This window comes from Hippoglossus hippoglossus, chromosome 4, assembly GCF_009819705.1.
Source record: "Hippoglossus hippoglossus isolate fHipHip1 chromosome 4, fHipHip1.pri, whole genome shotgun sequence".
Classification (NCBI taxonomy): domain Eukaryota; kingdom Metazoa; phylum Chordata; class Actinopteri; order Pleuronectiformes; family Pleuronectidae; genus Hippoglossus; species Hippoglossus hippoglossus.
In genome coordinates, this window is record NC_047154.1 from 7,033,908 (window position 1) to 7,061,724 (window position 27,817).

Genomic DNA, 27,817 nt, shown 5'->3' on the forward strand with positions numbered 1-27,817 from the left:
ACACTCCATGCACTCGCTTTGTGCCAAGTGTAGCTCTTTGAAAATACTTCTTTCTGTGAGCTGGGTTTATTAAACATGTGGGCTATGGATCTCTTTTTGTCATAATTGCACTAAACATATCCAGTATTTTGGCAACTGTTCTGAGGCATTTCTTACAAATCCATTTACAAATATTTTGTCAATGCGTACATGTTCACATGGGCCGCTCTAGTTTCAGTCTTTTGCAGGATGTTTCAGCATGTGGCTACAGTCTCTCTCACTCACTGCTGTACCAGATACAGTACACCCCTCTGCCCCCCAAAAAAGAGTGCACAGACATAATGAGAGACATTTCAACACATAAACACAAGGCCAATCATATTAACAATGAAAGATGAAAGTGTTAGAGGAGAAAAAAGACAGATGCTTCAGAGGAGGAATCAGTAACAAGAAAAAGTAGGAGTATGGAACCAGAGGATGACAATAAGATATTTAACTGCCTCCAGACCCCAGCAGAGAAAGAGAGAAGGGGCCAGGGGGGTTGTCTCCCTATTCTTTTACACTTATGTCAATCAAGTCATTGGGGGAGCGGAGTGGTCTCACAAAAAAAAAAAATACCCCACCACAGATGATTTTCATTAGTAGCTCATACAAGATGATTCCAAGAACAACACAAGGCAACCTTGCCAAACACAAAAAGAAAAGAAGCTGTAACTACTTTCTTTCGTCCACGTTGCTCTGAACAAATACAAATTCCAACTCAAGTTGAGAGCTGAGCTCAAAACCAGATACAGCTAATGTTGTCACAAGAAAACTAGAATGGCACTCAGCAGAGCGCGTACCTGCACCAAGGTCCAACAGTACCTTGCAAATTGAATTGTACCACATCAAATTGCACTCATAGATATTAGTACCCTAAATATGATATTTTGTCATCAAGATGTCAGAATTATTTCTTAAGAAATTAACAAAAATGTTGAAAAAAGCTCTATCTCGCAATGTTTAAGACATTAAACATTGCCTAACCCTAACCCTGAAAAATGTCCACAAACAAATTATGGGTGGTTCTTCCTTGGCTCATGTCTCACCCTTCCAACAAGTTCCAATGAAATTGGTTCTGTAGTTTTTGCGTAATTCTGCTGACAGACAGACAAACAACAATGAAAACATAACCTCATTGGTGGATGTAATTAAAACTTAAAAAGGACAGGGACTCATATGCTCTGGTTACTCACACATAAAACTAAGATGCTGAAATCGCCCTGCTACGAACATTTCAAACATTTAACCAATTTAAGTTGTCCCTCTAGAACGAAAGGTCTCTGTAACATCAGACGGGTCAGAGGAAAGTTTTGAGTTATTATGGCTAACATGACATTTCCATTTGACACGCCAGTTTCAGAGGTGGCACACTCTCTCTGTTGGTAATAAAGACGACGCTGACCTTGTCATAGATACACATATGCAACAAATGGTGCGCTTCACCTGATCATACACTCAAACCACTTGGATTCAGCCTGTTGAGCTATGTAGGTACACATGGAGTCTTGCCCCAGGGAAGTATGGGTAATTAATGACAGAGCGAGGGTGGCAAAATCTGTCTCTGATTGACCCGGTTTGACCCTGCCTGCTTAGTTACTATGGTGACTGGTCAGTCTTGTTCCCTCTGGTTGACTGGTTGAATCCCTGGGGCAACAAGATGGTCTGGAGGGTGGGTATGGGTGAACAGAAGGGTGGAGAAGGAGGTGCAAACTGGGGTTTCAGATGGGTACAATTACACCAAAGAGGAGTCCTTGTCCCACCTTTGTTTCGTGACCTAAGGGGGTCACTCCTACTCCCCAACTAAACCCATTCAAGTTTTTGCCCATCCTTAGCAGTAGGGGGCACTGCCAATCTATCATGCTCCTTAATGTGTAAACCAGCAAAGATCTGGCCAAATAAAGAGAGTTCACTGTCCAGGGGCTCACAAGGCTGAGCATTCATCATCAGTCACCCAAGCACAGAGGAGTGTGAACTGTCGTGTCCATCTGGAGCGATACAAACTGGAGCAAATTTTCTCAACTGCAACTGTTTGCCGGAGTACTCATCATCTTTAACTGATAAGTCACAATGCAAACTATTTAATCTGGCTCTAAGCAGCACAGAGGAAGACACTCAAAGGTCCTGGAATGTGTCTCTGTGTCCATTTAAGATCAGACATTAAGACACAAAGATACATGTCCTGTGGGCTGTGACCTTCCCTGGCCTGTGTTCAGCAGGTAGTGACAAATGACCTGATAGTTAATCTGTCCTGAAGTCGAGCTTTTCTACAGAGAACAGAGAGCTTGTTTGTGACAACAGGAAGTTGAGACACTGTTAATAAGCACATTAAAGGATGCACATGCATGAATGCATGCATGCACACATGGCCGCACACACACTTAGCTGCAAGCATATCTGACCATAGTTTAAGGGAAACATCAGGGAAAAAAATTAATATAAACAGTGAGCAGTGACCTGTCAAACTGAGGGAAGGTGTCGAGTGCCAGTCAAAGGAATATAAAGGTATGACGTGGTTCGTTGGCCAGCTCTTTCTAGGACACTAGGTCATTGTTGGGTCTCAAACCCCCGACATCTTTCCTAATGGTCAGCTTTTTTTACGGTCTTTCCTTGTTAACAATCTAAGGGTGAATGCTGGGCATTGTGGGATTTTTCCCCAGTCTGTGGTGTCTTGTTGGCGCATGCTCAAATGAATCTGACGCCAGCAGGCCAAGTCAGCCGACCACACTGACCTGACTCACCGGTGTCAGTGGAAGATCCCAGAGCCCCCCCCTCTGATCCTGGTCCCTGGACCACCTCACCAAAACACTGCAGGATGACAATACAGCACATTGCAACAAAGATCTGAGATAGCAAAAGTGCGCTTAAGTGGAGAAAGCAGTGTGGATGATCTCCAAGAAAGATCAACATTTGCACTCTGCAAGAAAGTGTGAGAAAAACATTTGGCTGAGGCTGCGAAAAAACAATCACTGAAAATCCTACAGAACCCTCAAAAACACACATCTGTCAAAAAAACAACCGAAAAACCACCCTGGGCCACATGAAAAATCCTCCTGATGCAATGGGTTCTGACTCCACAGTTTAACAGCCGCACCAAACAATAGAGACCAGTACGAAAAATATCCACAGATGCGGCGAATGCAACCCTGACTCGCTAGAGAACAATGCCAAAACAAAAAGACTGCTTTAAGTAAAAATGTTTAGTGCATTAAACCTTTATGAGCTCATCCCTCCCTTGGCTTCAACATTCAAGGAGCTGTAGCTCTATAATTCCACAGCTATTAACACCAAAGCAATTCCTATAAAGTTTTAGTTCAGTGGGCTGAGACGTACATGTAGTAGAAAGGCGCTTATTAGAACATTTAAAATGCAGTATATGCAAATTACTTTTGTGCTGAGAAGTGGAGTAATTGAGGTTCAATATGAGTCGACGAGATGAGCCTTCTTGTATTCCTTGATTTTCCAGTGCACAGGGATTGAGCACAATCATGGCCAGCAGGAGGGCGGGGCGATTATGGATAAGTAATGCAGAGTGAGCCAAGCACCTATCTGTCATAGAGAAGAGAACTAATGATAACAGGAAGTGAGATGAGTTGGTGTTGCCCTCTGGCCCACCAACCCATCACCTCTGTTAAAAAGGTCCCCCCTCTATAAACAGGCCTCTCTCTGCCTATTAAACAGATAGTACATTAGGCCTGAGCTGCGCAGAACAATGTAAACACAGCCGTCTCAGGGTATGAGCTTTGAGAAGGGGTAGGGGGGAGAGGAAGAGAGCTGTAGATGGGGGCTATTCCTGGGTCTTCCTGGGAGTGAACTCCCATCACCGCTCTTCTCTCCCACTGTAATCCTCTCCAACTAAACACAGGAAGGAAGAGATAGGTAAATAACTCACTCTTCTGATAAACCCGTCTTTTTTCCTACTCTGCAAGTTTTGGAAGGGTTATTATGCGTCAAAGTACAGAGCTGTTGACTTTTTAAGTTCATGTTGTACAGTACACAGTACACAGTGTATATATATAAATTAGGCATATGTTTGGAGAAAAACAGAGATACAGGGAAAAATGTCCCTTTTAAAACAGAAGTACAACATAAAGTGCAGTTTGGAGATAAAGGATGGGAGCGAGACAGAGAGGCCACTTTGTCAGGAGACAGACAGGAGTTGATCCTGAACCTCCTGTGGTTCATTCGCTGAGGGGATCTGTGTTGCCCCAGGGTTGAGGAGGCTATAGAGAGGAATCACAGTGGCTGGATGAGGCAGAATGTGGTTCAAAAAGTGGATGGATGGGCAGACGGGCAGACCAGGTCAGTCCAGATGTGAGGCTGTAAAACAGTGGGGTAGTGTGGGAGGTCAAAGCTGGACATCTGAGGGCAGCGCCCCAGAGTCATTCACACCCCTTTGTTACAATCAGCAAAACACGGCAAAATCCCCCCCTGTGGGAGCCAACGGGGACACAGCAGAGATGGAGAATGTATGGGATGAGGGGACAGGCTCTATACCCTGGGGAAAGGCCAATTACAGGCTTACAGCCCCCTGTCTGTCTGTGGCATGCAGCTAAGATAAGAAGAGGTCGCTTGGGAAGAATATCAACATTTTCCTCCTCTGTCGCCATAAGAAATGATGCTAGCCAGGATCCTGACACAATGCAGACCTCTACAGGTCAGTTAATGCCCAAGAGGGTTTGAGGGATAGAGGTGAAGGGTCATGAGTCTTTAGGCAGAGGTGGGGGGTTAACAGACTAGATTATCAGGCTGAATACTTGTATGCAATTACTATATATACACACTGTATACAAGTATACATGACACAGCAGCATATACAGTAGATTTGGATATTATTGTATGTGAAGATAAATGATGAGTGAATATGACCAATTTAAAAAAAGATTCTGCCATGGAATTCTATTTTCATAAAATGAATACCAAGGCCGTTGGGTTTGGGTTCATTGAGCTCTATTTAAACTTATATACATTACATAGTATTACAAACTTAAACACAAATATACCGTAGAGACAGCGATATGAACCAGGTAGGCAATTTGCGTGACCCATGGGAGATGGGGGACCAGTGCAGACGAGTGCAGCTTTCTGTCTGAGCTGTGCTGTGACCAGTAATAATTTGGGGCTTGAATGTTTGCAGAGGCATGCCCTCGTAATCCCAGTGGAGGAAAGCAACAGGCTGGGGTGAGAGAGGTTAGCTCCTCTCTACTGCACTGCTGTAATCGCTCCCATGTTCAGTGACGTGGCTGCACAGACATTCAAAGACAATCCTGCTCTTAAAATGTCTGTCATTAGAAGAAATTTATAGCTGCAACTTGTTCCAAGTCAATTCTCTTTGGGAGAGAAGTACAGTAGCAGTGTGCAGGCTTAGCTTGGTGAAGGAGAGGCTCTGACTGGGCTGTTGATGGGAGGGCAGTGCGGTGCGCCTGTGATGTTCTGGGAAGCGGTGAAAGAGGGAGTCTGTTGCCTATTGCCTGGGCCACACCAGCGCTGACCATGTCTAGCAGACACATTCTCTAACTGTGGGCTGGAGCTGGACCAAGGCTACTCAATCTGCCCCATTCAGACCAAAAACCCAGTTACATGCCAGGCAAGCCAGGGCCAAGGGCAGCAGGGGTGGGGGTACAGATACAGGCAGGGTGGCAGTGCCAGCCAAGAAGATATGTGGCCATTTCACATAAATATAAGTAGTATACTGTGGGGGTAATAAATCCAACTGCAGTATAAACAGTGTATATCAAAGTCCAACTAACATGTCAACCTGCATAACCAAAGCTGAGCCCAGATCTTATTAACCTCCCAGGTATATCGTCTTACTGGCAAAGGCAGCCATTAAAAGTCTGCCAAAGCACCAAACGTTTTCCAACGTCTGACATGGGTTACAGGATATTAAAGCACCACCTCATGAGTAGGACAATTCAGCTATGTCTCAATTCAGGGGCCACATACTAAGAGGCTGCAGTGTAGGACAGTCTAGTCGCGGCATACAGCAGTGTGCCAAGTACCGGGAACGGCAAGCAATAAGATGGCCAATGCTTGGATATCACCCTTTAACTCCACCAAACAGCTAATGGTACACATGTTAGAAGACCAGACTGTCTCATCTCGGTTCAGCGTTTGGACTCTTGGCAGCCCACGAAATTGGGACACAGCTGTAGACTGAATACAAAATCCACCATCCAAAAAATGATGCCAAAATAACCGGGATAAATTACTGCCAACGTTGTACAGATGACATCATTCGAATTTTCACCCAATTTCAGTCATCATATAAGTAAATAAAACCAAATTTACCATGAAAATTAACATGTTAACAAAACTCAGTGTTATAAGAGCTAGCTAAAATGTTGATAATAATAATAATTTAATTTTAGTCCATTTTCGATCCACTAAAATGGAGAGGCGGGGTTGATGATCTATACTGCAGCCAGCCACCAGGAGCGATCATTGTGGTTTGGCTTCACTTTTGGGGACCTGTCCTGTCGTCCACTTCATATACAATGTTTGGTAAACCACTGTGTTGTAGTTTAAGTCACAAAATAGTAAACACATTTTTATACAGACAAATCATTGGAGTGGAATGAACCAGGCCGGCCCATGAACTCGATGGCCCTTTGCCTCAGTACGGCCACTGGCCACTGTGCACCACAGACGAGCTGGCCTGAATAAACTCCCAGTGTCCACCACCGATGGAGTGTCCAGCTCTGCCTAGTGGTGCCCACAGCAGCCCTCACATACTCAGGCAGAGCAAACACAGCCCTGACCAACAGACAGAGCTGAAAGGCGTTTCATCCCGCCATTTTGTAATGTAATTAACTTCTCTCTGTCCATGTCAAAGCCAAAGCGTAAACCTTGCATGGAAATTAAATAAACACAGGGGGCACAGAGGACAAACAGCTCATTTCCTTTAATACCGCAATAAAACTCCGGCCCGTTTTGATTGCAAACACCAGCTCTCACATTGCGCTCAAGGCCTGATTATGAGATTTGATTCCTGAAGAATGCCACTTTGAATCTAGGCCAAGTGCTATGTATGCTATCCCAAAGCTAAATACAACAACTGTCTATTACTAACACAGTCACCATCAGTTTAACCAGACCCACTTATACCTGAGAGCACGGTCACCTCAGAAGCCTGATTGCTCTGAGACTGAAACAAAGTGGTGAGAACGTTGTACTTCGAATGATCCAGGTAAAGTGAAGAACCATAGAGGAGAGGATCAAAGTGGAGTCATGGAGTAAATGAATACTGGAACTTTAAGCCCCAAAGTCTTCTTCCTTTATTTAATAAACCAGCAATGGCCCCAGCTGAGGTCCAAGGTTTATGAGGTTGTTTTCAAATTCCAATTAGGCATGGGGCACTGCTGCAAGCTTGTTTTATTTTTCCGTGATTTGGTTTAATAAGCTCCTAAATACTCTGCTGTCCTACTGTTTACATTACAGCTTCAGGAATATGAAAAGACTCAATGAAAATAGAAAGGTAAGAGACAGGGGAATTGGCTTTAGCATTAGTTAGCTCATAGTATGGCGCTGTTTAGCTGGTTACCCTGGTGATACAAAGGGTTTAGAACACACACTGATCGCAGGTTAAGATCTGGAATAAGATGTTAGAGTGAGAAGTGATGACTTGCTGGTCTGTGTTTTGATTTATTCCTACAATCCAACTTTCCCTCATCTCCTCTGTTGGTGATCTCTAGCACACTAGCATTTTGACCTTTCAAAAGTCTAACACACGTGTACATCCGCCTCAGTCTGGCCTTGTAAACTAGATCCCTATATTTTCTAAATAACATGAGTGGAAATCTGGAATTTTTTGCGCAGTGTTTACTCGATCTGAATGTTTTCCCTACAAACACAACTGACCTTGTTTATGAAGGAGAGGAATCTGCGTATTTTCCTGTCTGTGTCAGTTAACACAACATTCTGGCCACCGTTTAGAGAACCACAAGTACCCACTTACCTGCAGAGCACTGGCAATAAAATATTTACCAAGGGAAAGATGTGAAAGAATAATCACCACGTTAATCACTAACTGCCAGTAAATATACAGTTTTTTCCTGAATTCTATCAGGGTGGCATGGTTTTGGAATAACTTTGAAAATAATGTGTACATACTTTTAGATAGTTCTAGATCTGCATTCCTTTATATTAAAAAGGTAATTGCATTCCTCAGAAATATTGTTTTGTAGATAAAGAGACTGTCGAAAAACTAATTATTTTGCCATTCGCTGTAACACAAATGGACAATAGGTTTGTTTAAGATGAGGACGGACCTGCAGCAGCAGGCGCTCGAAGGCCAGGCAGGAGTCCCAGCGTGGAAGGTCGGGGTGGCGGAGTGTCTGGGCCGTGGCCAGGCCCAGCTGGAGCAACCCGCAGTGACTCTCTAGAGCGCCCCAACTGTTCCGAAACAGCTGCGCGTAAGAGCACAGCTGCTCGGGGGTCACACGACCTGCAAGCAGAGAAGAAGACACTGTTAAAATGTTATGTCATCAAAAAATCATCAATCAAAATTGGCAAAAGCTCATCACACAGTATATAAAGGCCACAATTGTACTCTGTATACTCAAACACATGCAAGCACAAATACACAATAACTCCTCCTGATGGGAAGAATGGAGTGTGAAAACAGAACAAATAGACAACCTTTCCCAAGCATAACAGCCTTTTTAATAACTATCATATACTCAGTTTTGGGAAGAGGGGGGGATGACTGATACCAAAGCAAACAATAATATTATCTTAATGAGCAAAAGCTCCCCAGGCTGGGTGAGAGCACAAGCCGTGCAGAGGTGTGTATGTGTGTGAGTGTGGCTGTGCCAGCCAGGAAGCAATACCCTTTATATGTGCAAGAGCAGGTTGAGAGTTACTGTCAGACTTTTCAGTGAAATGTTTATATGAGTCACAGTATATGACTAAACATCACTGAGATTATATATAAATGTGTGTGTGTGTGTGTGTGTGTGTGTGTGTGTGTGTGTGTGTGTGTGTGTGTGTGTGTGTGTGTGTGTGTGTGTGCATGCATTTAGCCGAGGTGCAGCAACACAGATAGGAGCTCTTAAGCGCCCTTCTTAAGTGTGACTAATACTGTAAATCAGAGACGTATTATTTATAGAGGCACCAGAAAGAGGTTGGACTCCTCACACCATTTAGGGACCCCCTCCCTCGCCCCGCCCTTCCCACGAAGATTCACAGAGACACAGGAAGAGTGGTGTAAAGGCTGTAAGGCGTAAAGGGGGGTGTGTATGGTGGCCTGGAGGTACGTGGGGTTGTGTCAGGGGCTGGGATAGAGAGGGGGCACATTAACTCCCCATAAAGCCCACTTCTTCATGTTGATGTTCTGAACCAGCACCAGATGTGGGAGTATTTCCTGTTGGACTACATGGCCAGTGTTTTCTTTAGCGAGGCCAAACACATGACTAGAAGAGAAACAGACAGGCAGGATAAAAAATAGAGCGGAAAGCTTCATATTACTAAATACAATATGGAATCAAGGCACATAAAATGTAAAGAAAACACATTTTTTTAAACAGCAAACGTGAATGTACATTTGTGAAATATTTTCCGAAAGGAATCGTCCAGGGAAGTGAGTACAACTAATATTCACAGTGGCTGATAAGTTAACCCCACAGCAAAACAGATTTCTGCAAGTCCCCTATTGAGAAACCTATTTTCCAAAGTGAGCTGAAAGATTCAGTGTGTTAAGTGGAATTTCGGGGGGGAACAGAAGAAATGTCTACAAAAGGGAGTCAAGTTTCAAGTATTTCTAAAGAATAAGCTTCAGTCCAGAAATATTCCAAATCCTGAAAAGCTTTATTGTGAACATATCCCGTCATAAAAACTCCAGGCAGTTGGAACCATGGTTCACCGAGCTTGATATGCCAACCATAATTTAGAACCAGGAAAAAGGTCCAAAGCCAGGGCCAAGCATAATTTCACCTGAGATGAGGCAATGAGAACGGTTCAGTGTTAGGCCAAATGTGATCAGACTTTACAGCTCGGGCTGACCAGTTGGGATAGACTGGGAAAATGTTAAAGAAAAAGCAGAAAGAAGAACTCGCCACACAAAAACCTGTTCTCCATTACACAATCAAACAGCCCTGGCCGAGCCTTAGCTCTTATCTATGTCACTTAAGTTCCCTTGAAAAGTTCTGTGATTCCTCAGGCATCTTGTTGCCAGATGCAAAATGAAGCTCAGGGAGAAGATCTGTCAGCTGAGCTCTGGTTTCATAGTCGAGTGTTTCTGGAGTGGAGTAAGAAGCAGGACTGGAAAGGTTGTAATTCTTAGACTAATAAATAAGAGAGTACATGTAAGAAGACAATGTACTTCCATTTAATCAATTGAATTATGTACAGTCAGGGAACTGTAAGTGCATTTAATGACACGTTCTTTAATCTGCGGTGACTGAAAACATCAGTATGTTAAAAAAAAATATCTGTGTGTGAAGCATAATTTTTTCTGGTACAGTAATATGTTCGACTTCTCTGTTTTGTTCAACAGCTGTGGTGGAAGAAGTATTCAGATCCTTTAAAATAATTACAAAAGTACTATTTAAAAATATTATCCATGCATTCAAAACTTCACATAAGTAAAAGTATTTACGTAATATCAGCAAAATGTAGTTAAAGTATGATAAGTAAAACTACTCCTAGTGCAGTAAAATGTTTTACTATTCAATCTGATATTTTTGGAGTAACATTACAACTGCAGAAATGTGTAGTTTCTATAACAATATAACATCTACAGCAGTTATATTTTACTGCTGTAGATGTATCTGAATAGGTTGAGCTCATTTAAGTACTTCATATACTGTTGAGTAGTTTATTCTCGAGCAATGCATAAGTCAACCGTTTTCAGCTTCGTGATGATGCATTTTCGGGGCTAATCCCAGGCACTTTTTAAAGCATATATTTTATATTTTGTCAACACATAAAGAAACAGTTAATCCTTCATTCTATCCCAAACATTCAGCATTAACGCATCTGGAGATACATTATTTAAAAAAGTAACTGAAGCTGTCAGATAAATGCAGTGGGGTAAAAAGTACAATATTTCCATTGGATATGTAGTGGAGTATGAGGTTGCAAAAATACCAATACTTATGTTGAGTACAAGTAACTCAAATGTGTTCTTAAGTTCAGTTATGGAGTAAATGTACCTAGTTACTTCCCACTACTGATACTATACAGTATAATACAGTGTTTGTCTTGACAAACGTGAACCCTTTCCCAATTTTAATGGTCCTAGAAGTGAATTTATTGCAGGAGCAGCAATAAAACAAATCACATTTTCAGTCCCATGCTATAAACTGTTGGAAGGTCTTGTCCATTTCAGACTGATGTGCAGAAGTGGCAATTGAGGCTCGGCCATGATCAAAGTCCTGAACAATGCAAAAAGGGGCAGGGGCCACCGGTGATTTAGTCCCGTTACTGGAAGATGACTTGCATTCGAGGTGCACAGGGTTAGTCAGAGGCTAAGTGATGTCTGCTGTCAGCGTGGAGCCGAGTGGTGACCTGCCTCAGCAGCTGGACAGCCTCATAAGTAATTCTACATGGATGGGGGACACAGGAAGGCTGAGAGATTTTTATTTATGCAGTCCAAGAGGAGGAAAGTCCTGAAACTTTCATTTGTGGATGCACGTTGGGGCTCCTTTCAGTACTGTACTGTGAAGAATTGGGAGAGCTCAGGGTAACAGGGCAGCTACATCGCCAAAACTAAACAGACTCTCACTAGAATCTGTCGTAGTTTTTTTTTTTTTTATCTGTGGTTTCTCTTCAGTTACAAATGTATGTAAATGACTTAAGGACTGAAATTTGAGTGCAGTTGCTGGCCTACGTTTTGATGTTCACAAATTCTGACCTTATTAGTGACATTTTCTTGTTTTGGTGCAGTTGTGTTGTATACCTCTAACATAGAAGTCAAAAGCCATTCCAGCAGCTCTGTGACTGTACGTAGGTGCAGCATTACTTCATTTAAATGCTTATATCAATATACTATCAATGAAAATGCTAACATGCAGACGTCTGGCAGTTAAAATGGTTGCCATGTTCATAAACATTATTTAGCACATGCAGCGTACAGCTAAGACTGATGTGAATGTCATTAGGTTTGCAGACATTTGGTAGTAAACAAAAGTGTTGGACAAAATTAAATAATAACCCGAAGTCTGAAATGTTATTTCAAATCACCATAAAGGAAACACATCACCATATTTTATAGCAATCTATCCAAAAGTCCTTGTGAAATTTCAGTCAAACCACGAATTTGAAAAAAGTCAGGGGCTCATCTAAATCTGTCCAATAGCTGTTGTGGTACTTCAGTTTGGATCATTGCAGGAAACCAACCAATGGAACAACATTGCTATGGCTAACATCCTGTGTTTGCATGAGGTATGTGTTAAAGTTCTTATAATCACAAATAGAGCTTGGCAATTTGGCCAAAACATGTTCTCAAGATAAACATGTTCATGTCAGTCAAATCCGATAATTATGACCATAAGCGTTGATCTTGAGTGAAGGTTGTTTTTTGTAAACTTTTGTTATATTGCAGTTGATGAATAATTATTAATATTGTTTTATCACTAAGCCCTAATCACAAATAATGTCTGACCTGATTTGAGACCTGTTCTTTTATTCATAAATGTAACAATCCATGTGAGAGGTTTAGGAGTGACTTGAAATGTGATGCTGTCAAAGTTGTTACATGAGCAGTGTGTATCATGTATGTCTCTAAGAAATGTCCAATTAAAACACATTTATAATGTCATCATTAACTGACTGATTGCTATTATTGCATAGAACTGTATAGAACCGTAAAGGTCCCAAAATATGTCTAATGTTGGCATGATTCTTTAACATTAAGAAGAAAAGCCATGAATCAAGTATTAGATGAAGTGCAAAAGCATTTTTAAAGAAACACAATAAATGCTCATTTGAAACTAGAATGAAATTACACTATTTCATTGCCCTAAATCTCAATATAAAAAAATTATGAATACAATCCCTGCTGTGAAAACTCCTAGAGCCGCACCACAGGAAGAGAGGCCCTGACAACACATCTCATTTACACTGGGCTATCAGTGCACACAGTACACACACAAACTGTATAAGCTTGTGATGCACGCATATGTATACACACACACATAAACACACGCGCAGATGGACAGATAAAAGCACATTTACGGACGATGAAACCAAAGCTGTCTAACTTATTCCCCGCTAAGAGCAAAAACACCCAAGATAAACACTAAATGGACTCTGCACAACCAAATCTTTACACACACACACTCTCTCGCTCTCACATACAAACACACAGCGAGAGAATTTCATCATCCCATTGTGCTATGGGAAACCTAACAGGTCATACTCCAGCTCGGAGAAATTGATTATTTTCTCTGTCTCTCTCTGGATGATTCTATCCTGTTGTGATGAAAAGGAGCCAAGTCGGGTCAGTGTGTATGTGAGAAGGCAAGGCTTGTTGTAGATACTGTATTTCCTAACCCACTCACTCTGGTTTCTAACCCACCAGAGTGAGAATGTAGGGTGGAAAATTCTACTCTCCTCAAGATTGAGTGGGCACTGAGAGAGCAGACAGGTATTAACGCTAAGCGTTTTGTGTTACTGGGTTCAGCCTGTTCTCCAATGAGCAGAGCATGATGGATTGAGATCTCGGCTGGTGGTACTGGTGGGTAGGGATGGGAACTGTGTGGGGGTGCGCCAGGAGCTCAGGGGACTTTGTGGAGTCTGGTCCTCTGCCAGTGGGGTATAATGGTTCAGTGTATGTGAGGAGTTTGACGCTGGTCCCACTCCCCCCACTTTTCTCTTTTTCTCTCTCTCGGCAAAGACATTAAGTCAACACGCTGTCAGTCAGCAGGCGGGAGCAGTTTTCATGCTACACCTTCTTCATCCCTTCTCACTTTTACTGTCCCTCCAATCTCTTTGTTATTTTTACTTTCTACGTTCTTGTTGTTGTGGATTTGTCGCCCTGAATTAGAAGGGCTGCTGCTGTTTAGCACGAATGTGTGAAAGTGTATGTAGTTGCTTGGCAGGGTGTGAGTGTTGTGTGCATGTGTGTGTGTGTGTGTGTGACCTCCAACATAACAACCTGCTTGTTAAAAGAGACAAGACCTTTTTTACCTCTTAGATTATAGGAGCCAAGGGACCACAAGGCCCCTCCCTTTTAACATCCCCTTTCAGTCAGATGCTAACCTGCATATAAGTCCGATACCTGTGTGTGTGTTTATGTACATGCAGTATATCCATTACTTATGTGAGTCAGAGGGTTAGCATTAAGGTGAATGTGCACAAGGGCAGGGTACAAGAGTGCATGTAATGACTTTATTTTTGCGTGCCTACACATATTTTTATCCCTGGCTTCAGCCCCTTTGCTTCATTAACAGACAACAAAAGTTTTCGAAAGCAGCATGTGTGCGCAGGAGCATGTGTGTGTGCGTGTGTGCGTGTGTGCGTGTGTGCGTGTGTGTGTGTGTGTATGAGTGCGTGTCAAAGAGCCAACATGTGGTTCAGATTTCCTCTGTGGCCACATGGGCAAATACACAGCAAAGATCCTGGATCTCAGTAGGAGGCGCTATGGTTCTGCACAAAACACTGCAACACTAACATGAACTTCTCTCCAAGAAAAATACCTTTTACTCATGTTATTCAATGTGAAAATTACTATTTATTTATTTTTAGTTTCTGTGTTTTGTGTGAATTTGTGTTTCTCTATGAGAAATAAGATGAGAACTCTGCATCTTACCCATGCTCATCTTGATTGGCAGCTTCTCCTTACTGGCCGCTTCCACCAACTGCCGCCGGACCTCCATCACCCCTTCTTTTTGCTTACTGGTCAGCATGGCCTCCCACAGTGACTGTGCTGCAGGTGACCTGAGAGGTAGAACAATCACAAAGGTCAGTATGGGGAAAAACACAGTAGTAGGAGTTGTGTGATTACTACCAAGCAAAACAACTGTTGCAATTCCTGCCGTGTGTTCAGAGCACGCGGGCCTCTGAATGTAAACACATGGACGTGATTGAGAGCTCATCTCTGTGATTGAGAGCCTGCTGGCCAGGGAGTGGTGACTCCCCGATGGGACCACTAACAGGAAAAAGCTGAAATTAGCGCAGGGAACATTAGAATGTTCTCAATCCACCTAAAGTGTCTGTGTGCCAACATTCCTCTGGACTTCTCAGAGCTGTCCTTACATCAATGACACAGCAAGACAGTCTGGAGACCAGGGCTCCTCCCGATACCATCTCAGTCCCTGGTCTCATTATCTGCAAGGTTATGAAACACTGTGATCCACATCTCCGAAGGGAGAGACAAGACAAGGCATGTGGGTAAGACCATTACCATCTGCCATGAGCAGTGAAACAGCCCTTAGTCTTTTCATGAGAGAATCAAAGAGTGTCACTGAGGACCTTCACCATCATTAACTTCACAGAAAGTGACACTTTTTCTTATGAAATGTTCTCTGAATCTGAATTCAAGCTATGATCCTATTTTACTGCTCTGTCTGTTTTTACTCTTGAATTTCTTGTCCTGATAAAAAGCCACTGCCACTTCTCCAGTCTACATCTCTCTCCCAGTCTCTGCCTTTGACAGCTACACTGAACAGCAGACATGATCTCCTCTGTTCTCTCAGGAGTGACCAGAAACTGTGAAGAGAAGGAGACAAAGAGAGCAAAGGAGGTAAGGACAGAGAGAGAGGGAAGGTAGGAGGGAGCTCGTTGACAAATCCACTTTGTTTTTCTTTCTTTCTTTTTTTAAAACTTTTTTCTTCTCTCGCCTTTTCTGCTTTCTAACTGCTGCCATGTGTTTAATATCAGATGTAATCTGTTCCAGACCTTGGGCTGGGGCTAGATGGGGAGGAGAGGGGCTCACACTGGGACGCCCGCCATCTTCACACTAGAGCCAGACACAAAGACCGGCAAACACAGCTCACCTCAGGACAACAGTCTAATGTAAAGGCAGATTACGGTAGAAAAAACTTTTTGGGGAGAAACAAGAAAATAAATCTGGTGCTTTGTGACAACCTGTTTGTTTGCTTAAACTGTGATTAAGATGTGAGTAATAAGTACTTCACTGTAGCTATTACTCAATAGCTACGACATGGTGTCACTTTGGGAAAAATACTCTAGTTAATCAAACAGAACAACACCTCCCATGTACTTGACGCTTTTATACTATTACGCAAATCATAAATTCTCACATATTTGTCATGGCTGAAACACCAACAGTGTGCCTTGACCAGCAATATGTGAGCAGCCGTGTGTGTGTTTGTGATTGAGGATGCTTTAACCATGCATCGGTATATGTTTGCACACAACCCTGTGCATCCGTGTGTTCTTGGAGGACGGAGACCCTCGGCAGAGTGTCAATGAAATATGGTTCTCATTTGGCTCCTTGCCCACACTATGGCCTCCCTGCCGGCCTATTCCCCTGACGCCTTCCATGGGCCATTTGGTCAGACGAAGCCGAGGGGGGGTGTAAAGCTGAGCTGAGGGGTGAGGGGTGAGGTTTATACTGGCAGGGTGTGAGACAGGGTCCATAACCAGCCAGGGACCTTGCTGAGTAACTACCATACTATGAGAGGGGGTTGGGGGTGTGGGGTGCGTGTGCTTGGCCATCTGCAAGCATTAAGCGCAGAGTGGCTCTCTCTGCTGAAAAGGCTGCTCGCCTGAAGGGGGCACTCTTGCATTTGACTTTTGAAGCCAGTATAGCCAGTGTCCTCTCTGACATGCTCAGACAGGGTGAGTGAGAGTGTCTGGAGAGATTGGCCATTTGTGGACAAACTGAATTCCACTAAATTTGTGTGCGTGCGCGTGCGCGTGCGTGTGTGTGTGTGTGTTGTACCATTAAAAGGCAGGTAAGCACCACATACTGTAACTGAAGGGAGATGTGCGTACTACGTGAAAGAATGTCCACATATGTGCCTGTTTAAGTGTTGAAATACCTCTGGCCTTGTCCAAGTCATTAATGAGAGTTGGGGGTGAGGAGGGGGACAGTGTTCCTGGAAGCGAATGAGGCAGAAGAAAAGAATGGCTCAAACTGTTCTGACTCAGGATTTCTTAAAATTTACTCCCTATTCCGGTGCCCCCTCATCAACCCCCCTTCATGTGTACAAATACGTTTAAGTGTTTATTTCTCTACCCTCACTCCCACTGCTAAATTCAGCATTCATGACATGATTCAGAACCGAGTCATGTAACACACACGGTTGATGGTTCCCCCTGAGAGGAGTGGAAACATGTCTTTAAATGCTCAGCTCATTCAAATTACTTTATTTTACATTCTAGTATTTGTTATATTCGACAGATTTTTGAGACGTGTGCTTCTGAGATTTCAGATGCGAATGTAATTTTGTTTGTGGTGATTCAAACCATCGAAAAATGACATTTAAAAGTTCAGCTCTTTCCAGACTGTCCCAGTTTCTCTGTTTAATCCACTTAACATGCTGTCGACAGCTTTCATGGGGAATATTTCTACTGAACAAACTAACTCCAATAAAACTTTGAGGTCTGAGAATTATATGGAGGTATCCAGGATATTGTTTCTGAGAAGGCATGTTGCAGTGACTGTATGTAAAAGTAATTTCTCAAAGCTTTGAGCACCTCAAGTGAAATTAAATCAGATACTATTGTACTGAGTGTTGGCAGAAATCTCATAAGTTCATATCTTCAAATGTCGGGAGCTGAAAGTTAAACTCTCTGAATAGTAAAACACAAGGTTGTCGTTTCCACAGGGATGGCAGGGACATGTCCTCCTCACTTCTCTAAATCATATTACTATACCCCAAACTTTTATATCTCTAGGTTGAACTTTGTATTTAAAATGTGAACATTGTCATCATATATGGTCCAGCCTCTATAAAAAGGAATTGATAACATTGTTAATATGCTCATCTTCAGGCATTGGATCGGAGCAATTAGCTTAGCAAGGAGCTTTCCCTTTTTTCCCCTGCATTTTGCTGATGGGGTCTACAATAGGACCTACAATGCAACTGAGTGCTGAAACTAAAAACATTCAAATCTTTCAAATCAAATAATCTAATGTGTATTTTTATTTAAGGACATTTACTCGACTCATTCCAGAAATGTCTGTCTGCTTGTGAACGCATATCGCGAGAACCGTTACTTGTCAGCTTCCCACTTAATATGTGTATTGTTAAGGATCCAAGTAAATTGAATTTGGTGCTATTTGGACATGCGATTCATGATTCGGAAATGACAACTGATTCTCTATTTCGGGGGGGGGGGGGTTCTGCGTAACGAGTTGAGCTTTGCTGAGCTTTGAATAATCACGTGAATAGCTCTTTGTGCAGCAGCGGTGGTGCAGCTTCAGGGTTCCGTGGAATGAGTCCAGCAGCAGGTCTTTTCTTGCCACGGCTCAATTACTGAGGGTCACTTTTACAGTTTCAGAAAGACAACTGCAACCAGCGTCCCAACAGGACAATTAAACAGGTGTGTTTAGAACAGGCACCACACAGGCAATACGAAACAAAGATAAACCTGTAACTACAGCCTTAGGTCTCTATAGAAACTAAATATAATTTACGTAGTTCTGAGGTTCACATGGCATCACCTTTTTATTTATTTTTGTAGTTGTGTTTCCCTGAAACCAAACCTTAGCTTATCCGGTTGCCTTCATCTTGATGCTTGATGCTATCTAAGTTTTTGTATATATCCAAAAACTTAGATAGCAGAGCAGCTCACAGTTCATAACTATTTGACACCACCTCTCTGTGTTTATCAGCATCTGTACAACATGACACAACCACAAACTTCAGCACTCCCCAGTGCATGCTAATGCAACCTTAATGCGATAGAGCGTGTCTAACGTCACACTCAGCACACTGCATAAACCAGCCTGTAATTTGTTTCCCAGTGCAGATGATTCAGATGATCGGAGTATTTTCCGACAGGCCTACATAGAACAGAAACAACCAACTAGAATTGTGCAAGGTCAGCCCCATTCCTCGCTGACGTAATTTATGGAGTGTCTTTAACGGGGGAAAAAAACACTGCCGGGTTTCCTGTAAACATCCCAATGTAGAACAGGACATTACATGAGATGGAAAGGGAGAAGTGGACCAAAACCAGACCTGGCCTTGAGTGTCTGTATGTCCTGGCAAGAGGGACAAATGACCTGATGGATTTATGGAGAAAAAAAAAAGGAGGTAGAGGAGTTCTGCAGGAAGTGAGGAAGGGAGAAGAGATACACAAGAAAAAAAACTCAAACAAACCAACACAGACGTAACAGGAGCGCTCATTGGCATTATTCAGTGATGACTCCATGTATCGTTCTACTAATATGTAAAATACATTATTAACATCCTTTGTGACTACAATTTAGGTTTTTGAAGGAAAGAACACAGTTGATAACAATGAAATACAACAGAAGAAACCCTTTAAATTACATTAGTGTGTTAATTAAAGTATAGATGTATCATTTACACGGTAAACTTACATTTATACATTTACAGTGATAGTTTGGAAAGACTCTCTCCGTCTGTCTGTCTCTATGTGAACACATATCTCCAGCACTGTTCATCCTTATACTTGGCATGTGTATTATCTAAGGCCCAGGAATGTGCACAGTCAAATTAGGTGCAGACACGTGATACTTCCATACTAATAAACTTTGAATAAACAGGTGAGCAGCTCTTTGTGCAGCAGTGGTGGTGCAGCTTCAGGGTTCTGTGGACTGAGTCCTGCAGGTCTTTACTTACTCAATTTCTAAGGTCAGTTTTACAGTTTCCTTTTTACAGGCCAAGCTAAGAACCCGTTCCAGACAGACAGGTTTAAAACAGGCACCGCACTAGTTTGAAAAAGTGCATAACATTTGATGTTGGCTCCAATTGTAGAATACAGATGTGATATTATGTCAGTTATTCCAAAAATATAGGCAGTTACACAGGAGTCTCTTCCTTCCCTCATGTGTCTTGGCTTCTTTAACATTTCAAATAAAATCCAGCAGCAGAGGCTCTTTGAAGAAGTTGAACTGGCAGGTGTACGGTGCCGTCTATTGGGGAGTTTTATCATCTCACTGAGTAAATGTGCACATGCTCTTTTGTAAGTCTACGTTGTGCAGTGAAAATCAAATTACTGAGCAGATGACAGTATACAGGACTAAAGTCCTGATGGGAGCATGGTGACAACGTACATGTTAATCTACATGACTGATGTGATGTGGCTTTCAAAAAGAGATTTGTTCTGCAGTGGAGGTGAAAACTGAATTAGGCAGCAGAAGAAAGAGAGACGGTATCATAGACGGACCAGGGGACATCATGGAAATCTGAAACACTTGTGGCTATAAGCTCCACTTTCTGACTGATAACAACTCTCTTCTGCAAACAACTGAAGTTATCTTTGACCTCTGGGCTAGGCTGATATAATCACTGTGACAAATTCTTAGATGAAAGTCTCCTGGAAAAACAGACAAATATGGCTCAGAGGGGGAACGGTGAAGGCTTCCACATTAAACTGTGACTATTTTAGCTTGAGCTTCACTCTTTGCAGCAACAAACAAAAAAACTACACAAGCAAAATTGATTCTTACTTAAGAATGGCAGTTTTATTCGTGAAATGAAAAGGCAATTGTCTGTGGGCATGACGACCTCTACTTCCTGTGTATTGAAACACACACACATACGATTGCACAGCTCTCCTTGTTAGGACTTTGCATTGACTTCCATTCATTGTTGACAGCCTTTAACCAAAAGCTTATCCCTAACCCCCCCAATGACCAATTCATGCCTAACCCTAACCTTAAACTAACCATGATTCATATATTAACCCTCAGAAATGTTGTTGTGCCTCACACACACACACACTGTGTAAACAAATTGCTTTTCCACAGACCAAGATTTATCATTGGCTGCAGGATCGACTACGGTGAGAGTGGGACATGGAAACTAGCTACTGTAAGGAACAAGTTTTCAGCCGGTATGGGAGATCATGTTATCAGTAAGTAATGCAAAGATGTTGGTGAGTCTATAAATCACTTGAAAGACTGTTTCTTCATTCAACTGTTTATGCCACTGTTCACTATAAGTATAGAATGGCAAAACTATCTCTACACTATAAGGAACCACCACAGACAGAATGTGGCCCCTCGTCAAACCCTCTTCTTCATTGTTGGTGGGGTAACAACAGGGTTAGCAGTTTTCAGTTGTCTGTCATTTGCCCTCTCATTTCCACACTCTACTTTCTCTTCTTGTTACTTTTCCCACACGGCCTGAACACAAATAAGTGTGCACGTCTTTTTATTCATGCTCATATTTCCCAGCTGGGACAGAAATAGGTGTTTTCCCTCCCTGGTGCACACGCAGGATCTGCTGGGCAGATCTGAGGAGATGGCAGCCTTGCAGTGTTTTCTCATGGCAGGGTGCGGTCACTCTTTCTGCCTGGCTCCGGCTCAGCAGCTCCTGAGGCAGACCCAGAGCACCTTGGCCACCCGTACTCGGTTCTGCCCACATACACACACTCCTCACCACAGGTTTCAAGGTCCAAGGCAGCCAGATGATGGGGGTGCAGGGTTCAGTCTGACACTAAGGGAAACTTGGTGCCCTCTGCCAATGGGGTTCAGAAGTCCTACTCAGGATTAAAAAGGACTGTGCAGCCAAGCACAGCAAATTACACAGACTGGGCTGGATGGGACCTGACCATAAACACACGTACATACGAAAAAACACTTCCACAGGCACTTTCATCCTTCTACATACAGTATGCATAATGTACATCCAGGTACTATTACGAGTACGAGTAGAGAAACCTAAAACCTGCACAGATGTGTGTGTGTGTATGGGCGCCCACACATCCACACACAAAATACACTTTCTCTCTGGCATGATTACTAAAACCACACAGTCAAAGTCAGGTTGTCGGATCAGGAAAATTCACACCAGGTTATGAAAGACAATACGACAGTAATTGCAAAGTAAGTGTGGGGTCTTGCAGGGAGAGCTAGAATCAACAACCACCCACAGAATGTTTAAGACATGGTAATCTTTAAAAATATCCTGGAATTACTGAAGGAAATATCATACAAAAGGTCCAAATTAGGTCCCTACCTAATATTTTAAGGGCTTGAGTCGGTCTATATAACAAAACCTATCAAAACACGCTGTGGGTTTAGGCTAAAAATAGTTCAACAAATCATAGGTGTATAAACAGGCAGCAGAAGGGGAGTTATTACATAGACAATCAAACCACATGGAGCCAGGGTCTAGTGTTTTGCACAGCTCACATCATGCAAAAAAAACAGTCCCTTTTCGAAACGTGTACTTTGGTGTATTTTGTAGAATTAGGGGAGATTCATGCTTGAGGAAAGTACACCTCTAACAACATGCATTTACAGAGCCCTGTCTTGAACATATTAGGATGACTGACATAGACTGTCCGTGGCGAGCTGTGCACTTGAAGGCATTTAAATGAAGTGGGAACTCTTGGCTTGGTTCTTGCTGTGCCTCAGCAGCACTTCAATCTCCCAAACATCTGTGATAAGGCTCAACTAGGCCATCTGCTCAGAGATAGCACAGGCAATAACGCTCCCACTGATCCCGCCGGCCCCGATTAGACATGTACTCCGCACAAACACAGCACCCACCGCAGTACTTACTACACGTCTTCATCTATCTGTCTCCCAGCACCTGCTCGAGCTTGTGTACTCTATCTAGATCGGTCATCTAAATGTTCTAAGATGTGTGTGCGTGTTTAAGTGTGTTTTTTTGGCTGAGACTCTTCATATTTGGTAAAAACATCTGGATCAATGATTGCAAACATTAAATGCTGGGAACTCAACATCTGCTCAGACTTGGCGTCTTTTATCCATCATCATCGTGCACGTAACTCTTTCCAATAGACAGACAGTGAGAGAAGATAGGCTTGTTCCGACACCAAAAGGCCTACAAGGTAAAAACATTTCATCAATGTACAGAAACTACTCACCTTTAGAACTAAAATAAATTGAGATATGCATTCATGTGTGTATTAGGTGTTTGGTTGAGGTGCCCCATACTTGACCCCTGCATCTGAGGGTCAGTGCAACCTCCCCCTGGCGGTGCACGCATTATCTGCTACTGTACAAGCTGTCTAAACAGCACGGACCAGTGAGAGTTAAGCGTGGTTCCAATACAAATGAACCACCCACCTATCTCAGAACAGGCCCTGCTGCATTCAACGTAGTGCATGTCTGAGCCTGATCATGAACTCAAAGCGGTCAGAAAGACTGCATGACAGCTCCGGCCACAAAACTCTTCTTCTCAGTCAAAGTCTTTTCCTCCTGTAACCACATGAAGGGGCAAAGCGGGAGTGGAACACATGATGTAGAACTAATCCCTGCCATGTACAACAGCCCCACCACAGGCGCCGAACACGTGCATCTGCACAGCCAAGACTCCAGGCAGGCTTCACTGAACCACGGGCACCTACTGCTGGTCATGTGCCACTCAACCCACTCAGTGGGGGATGGTGCTGGGTGGTGAGTGTATCTTTGTACATAAGTGGGTTGGACCACATGGAATAAGTGTGTAAAAAAGCATGTATGTATGTATACTGTGGTCATGTCAGCAGGAGGTATGGGTTCTTTTATGACCTCGGTACAAGTTGGTACTTTGATTTGATGATCTTTTCTGACCTCTGCTCAGAGGGAAATGACAATGGTACGTACTTTAAATAGGCTGTCTTCATTCTAGTACAATACAAACTACATAACATATTTTATAAGGGATTTGAAAGGATTTGGATTTAATAACCAAATCTGGAACTGGAGTCAAATTTGATAAATTGAACCTCAATCCTTGTCAATGGATAAAAATCAATAAAGCATCAACGAGAATGGCATTCAGAAGAGCGCAAACATCTGCCACAGCCCAACATTCCCCTTCAAGTTTATCATGTAACACCTAATCACACAAACTCATAAATATCAGTCCTCTACAAACGCCTCATTTTTCATCAAGACTCAAAAAGTTATTCCCTGAGAAATCAGTGGAAATGTCGAAAGGACACTATCTCACAAGTGAATCCACCTTCTGATCTGGATCCGCAGCAAAATTGGATGGATTCTTCCTAGAGTCGTGCCCCACCCCTCCACAAAATCTCATAGAAATGGTTCTCCAGTTTTTACAAACAGGGCTTAAAAGTTTCCTTTTGAAACCACATTCACATGAACCAAATCTCGATTTTTATGTGGATCTGCACAAATTGCTCACACTCATAAATAGCAGTCACATGATATTGCCTGACATGGACACATTTCTTTCATTAAATCCATGAATTATTCTCTGAGAAATCCATGAAAATGATGAAAAACATCCGATCTCACAGTGACAAAACTAAATCACTGGATCCGCCCCCTAGTCCGGATATGCACCAACATTTTGTTTTAGTACAATACTGCTGACAAACAAACAAACGGAGACAAGAACATCCCCTCTTTGTCGGCAGTAATACAAATATTTGCTGTGCTATTAAACTAAACTCATAATTATGGACATTTTAATCATAGCTCAGTAGAGCAAACACAAGCATAGGGAGACCATGCAGAGACAGCACAGAAAGGCCAAAACCAGATGGTATATTTGAACCGAGGGCTTTCCTTAATAATATTTTTCTTTTGACTTAATTTATGTGGTATCAAATTAATTGGTTGTAATTAGAAAGCGAGACTTTCTGAGACAGTATACTTATCTGAAGCAGAAACTACAATAGACCTTTTAAAGAGCTAGGTCTTGCCCTCCTAATGGGAAGTGCAGCTCTTTGAGCACAAAAACTCACCTCTTCTCCCTGGAGGGAACTTTAATATGAAGCGCTTAAGGCTTGCACAGAAAAACATTCCGTAATCTTGATTGTAATTGTTGATAGGGCAGAGAGAGAAAAGCTGCACCCAAACATGCTCCAGTGTTTTTAATTTCAAAATCACCCAGGCTCCCCAAAATTAACAAGTTCCATCTATTGGGACTCATTTCTTGAAAACACACGGCTTGACCTTGCTATCTGATCATATGTTAAAGGGATGGTTCACAGAAAAAAATAAATTCACTCATCTACTAACCACTGTGCCGATGGAGGGGTGGGTGAAGTGTTTGAGTCCACAAAACACTTTTAGAGTTTCAGGGGTAAAAAGTGTTTGTGACCCCTTCTTCTGCTCGCGTGGTGTCATCCAAATGTTCGGAAGCCCCAGCATCCACATTTGACTCGAAAAGGTGTCATTTACACCATGTTTTAAGCTTAAGCGTTGCTACCGGAAGTAGCAATGCTAACGCGCACCCCGTGCATGCCCTTGGGCGAGAGCTTGTGTGCAGGTTTTCAGGTGTGTGCATGAAAACGTGAATGTGGCTCCAGAGGAGAATGTCAAAGGACATTTAATCTAAAAACATGGTGTAAATTACGCCATTTCAATTAATTAATTAACTAATTTAAATGCTTATGCACACTTGGTTGACACCACAGGAGCAGTATTTTTTACGTTTGAAAAATTGATCACCAGTTACTAATTGTATTGGATTTGGCTGCAACTCTGGTTACCCCTGAAACTCCAAAAGTGTTTTCTGGACTCAAGCACTTCCCCCACCCCTCCACCCGGCATAGTGGTGGGTAGATAATTAGCGAAATTTCATTTTTCGGTGAACTATCCCTTTAAGTGTCATATTGGGTCTGATATACACATTGAGCTGTAAAGACTCAAGCATTAAATGCATTGCCAAAATATTCTATTTGAAAACTTTAGTGGGGACATATAGATGAGGGTACAGTGCAGACATACAGGTGAAGCAGTGACGGTGTGTGCATAATATTATCAATAGTGGCGGCTACTGAAATGAATGAACATTCTAGAATTATGGTCTGTAGAGATGCACTCACTGGTGTTGTGCGAGACAGCCGGGGGCCAGGGTGTTTTGGGAGAGAGGGGTGCGCTGCAGACTGGTGAGCTCCAGCATATCCACCTGTACATCTGTCACATGACCAGGTAAGGGTTTGAGCACGGTCAGAATCTTCTCTGCCAGGTTGTCACCATGGTGACCAACAGCTCCTGAAAACCAACACATTGGGAATTTATACGACCAAATAGTGGAAATATATCAACATCAATTTCTGCATACATAGAGATGTCAATTTATTTGTTGTAGTGTTATCATGTCTTTTCTCATGAATGTAGTTATTTGGTTGATGTGCTCTAATACACGTGGCATTGATTGCACTTCTGTCCGTCTTGGGAGAGAGATCCCTAACTTGTGACTCTCTCTGAGGTTTTTTTCCCCCATTAAAAGTAATTTTTTTCCAAGTTTTTCCTTACACTTGTTGAGGGGGTACGGGCAGAGGATGTTGCACCTTGTTAAGCCCTGTTAGGCAAATTGTGATTTGTGAATATGGGCTTAATTGAATTTGATTATGCTAAATAAGGCCAAGACGTTTTGGATTGTGATGTGTATACAAAGTTTAAGATCGATGGGACACGATCTAGTCCAAAGGTTAGGGAGATTTCACCTGTAAGATCCATCGTTCGATCCACAAAGATGATCGACGCTTTATTAGGGGCTGTTTTCCTTCGACTCTTCGCTTGAGGGTGACTGGCCAGTTCTGCTGCTATGATGCGGCTCATGGGACCTACAGAGAAGCTCTCCTCCTTGGTGCCTGTGGCCTCAAACATCGCATTTAACGCTGACGTCAAGGATTTGATTTCAATCTGCAGCTCAGCAGGGAGGCAGTTCATGTCTACATCGACCAGGCTCCCGAATCTCTTCTTCTCTGGTCGTTTTTCATTGATTGTCGCCAGGTCAGGGCCGAGCAGGGGAAACAGGTGGGCAAACATGGGAGTGAGGAGTAGCTGCTGTGACACGGGGGCGAAGACCACCGGCACGTGCATCACTTCAGCTGTGTAGTTCATGTTGCCCATCCACTCGCACAGCTTCTCCTCAAACTGCTCAAACACAGGGGTGCCCTCCATTTCCGCGGTCACCTTGTTGGCGAGCAGGTGGACGGAGTGAGCCACGGTGGTGAGGACAACGCAGTACTGGAAGTGGCTGAGGGAGAGGACGTCTTTGATGACGTCCACTGTCCTCCCCTTCAGCAGCGTGCTCACCACAAACACGGCTTTCGGCTCGTTGGCACCGCAGGCTTCGAAGCTGGAGAACTGCCTCACGTTTCGGGCTCCTGCCTCCAACAAGGCGGCGGCACCTCCGCTCCAGTGGAGAGCCTCCGCGCACTCGTCATCCATAAACACCACCGCCTTCTTCACCTTCGACAGCACTTTCTCCCACATGAGGAGCGGGAAGCGGGAGAAGTCCTCCGCGGTCAGCATTCTGCCGGTGAGCGGTGTGAGCTACACGCAAGGGAACCGAAGAGCTGTCATCTGCGGGGCACAAGCAAAACAAACACACGAGTCTCCCAAAGGTGACGTGGCGAGGCGCGCGTCGCAGCACAAACACGTCACTGTAGAGCTGCATCGTTGCTATGGAGATAGGCAGCATCCAGAGCGCAACTGCCAAGAACCCCTAAAGACGGTTTAATATTATATTATATATGATTATTTTCAAATTAATATAAATTACTGGGTCGCTATAACTTACTGTCATTATTACGGAAAGGGTAAGGAATACTTCAGAACGGCCATTTCTTAAAAAACATATACACATATTTTATGTCAGCAGTTATTTATTGTTACCAACAGTTACAGCAGTTAGCTTAATTTAACTGCTGGCTAACCCGGCACGAGGCAGCTTCTGACCAATGACAAGGCGCTGTCACTTGATGCTTCCATGGAAACCACTTGAACCGTCAGACTGGATCACTGTGGCGTGTG

At 43.0% G+C, this 27,817-nt stretch overlaps 1 protein-coding gene across 1 annotated transcript in view; it reads right to left on the reverse strand.

Annotated features, from left to right (window-relative positions):
- scfd2 (sec1 family domain containing 2) overlaps window positions 1-27,425 on the reverse strand; it is an 88,178-nt gene extending 60,753 nt beyond the window's left edge. The window contains exons 1-4 of the mRNA XM_034581881.1: window positions 26,503-27,425; window positions 25,879-26,047; window positions 14,771-14,898; window positions 8,289-8,464 (exon numbers count right to left, since the gene is read on the reverse strand). Coding sequence (XP_034437772.1) covers window positions 8,289-8,464; window positions 14,771-14,898; window positions 25,879-26,047; window positions 26,503-27,316 — 1,287 coding nt within the window. The 5' untranslated portion in view covers window positions 27,317-27,425. The remainder of the gene's footprint in view (window positions 1-8,288; window positions 8,465-14,770; window positions 14,899-25,878; window positions 26,048-26,502) is intronic.
- Window positions 27,426-27,817: the final 392 nt, after the last annotated feature.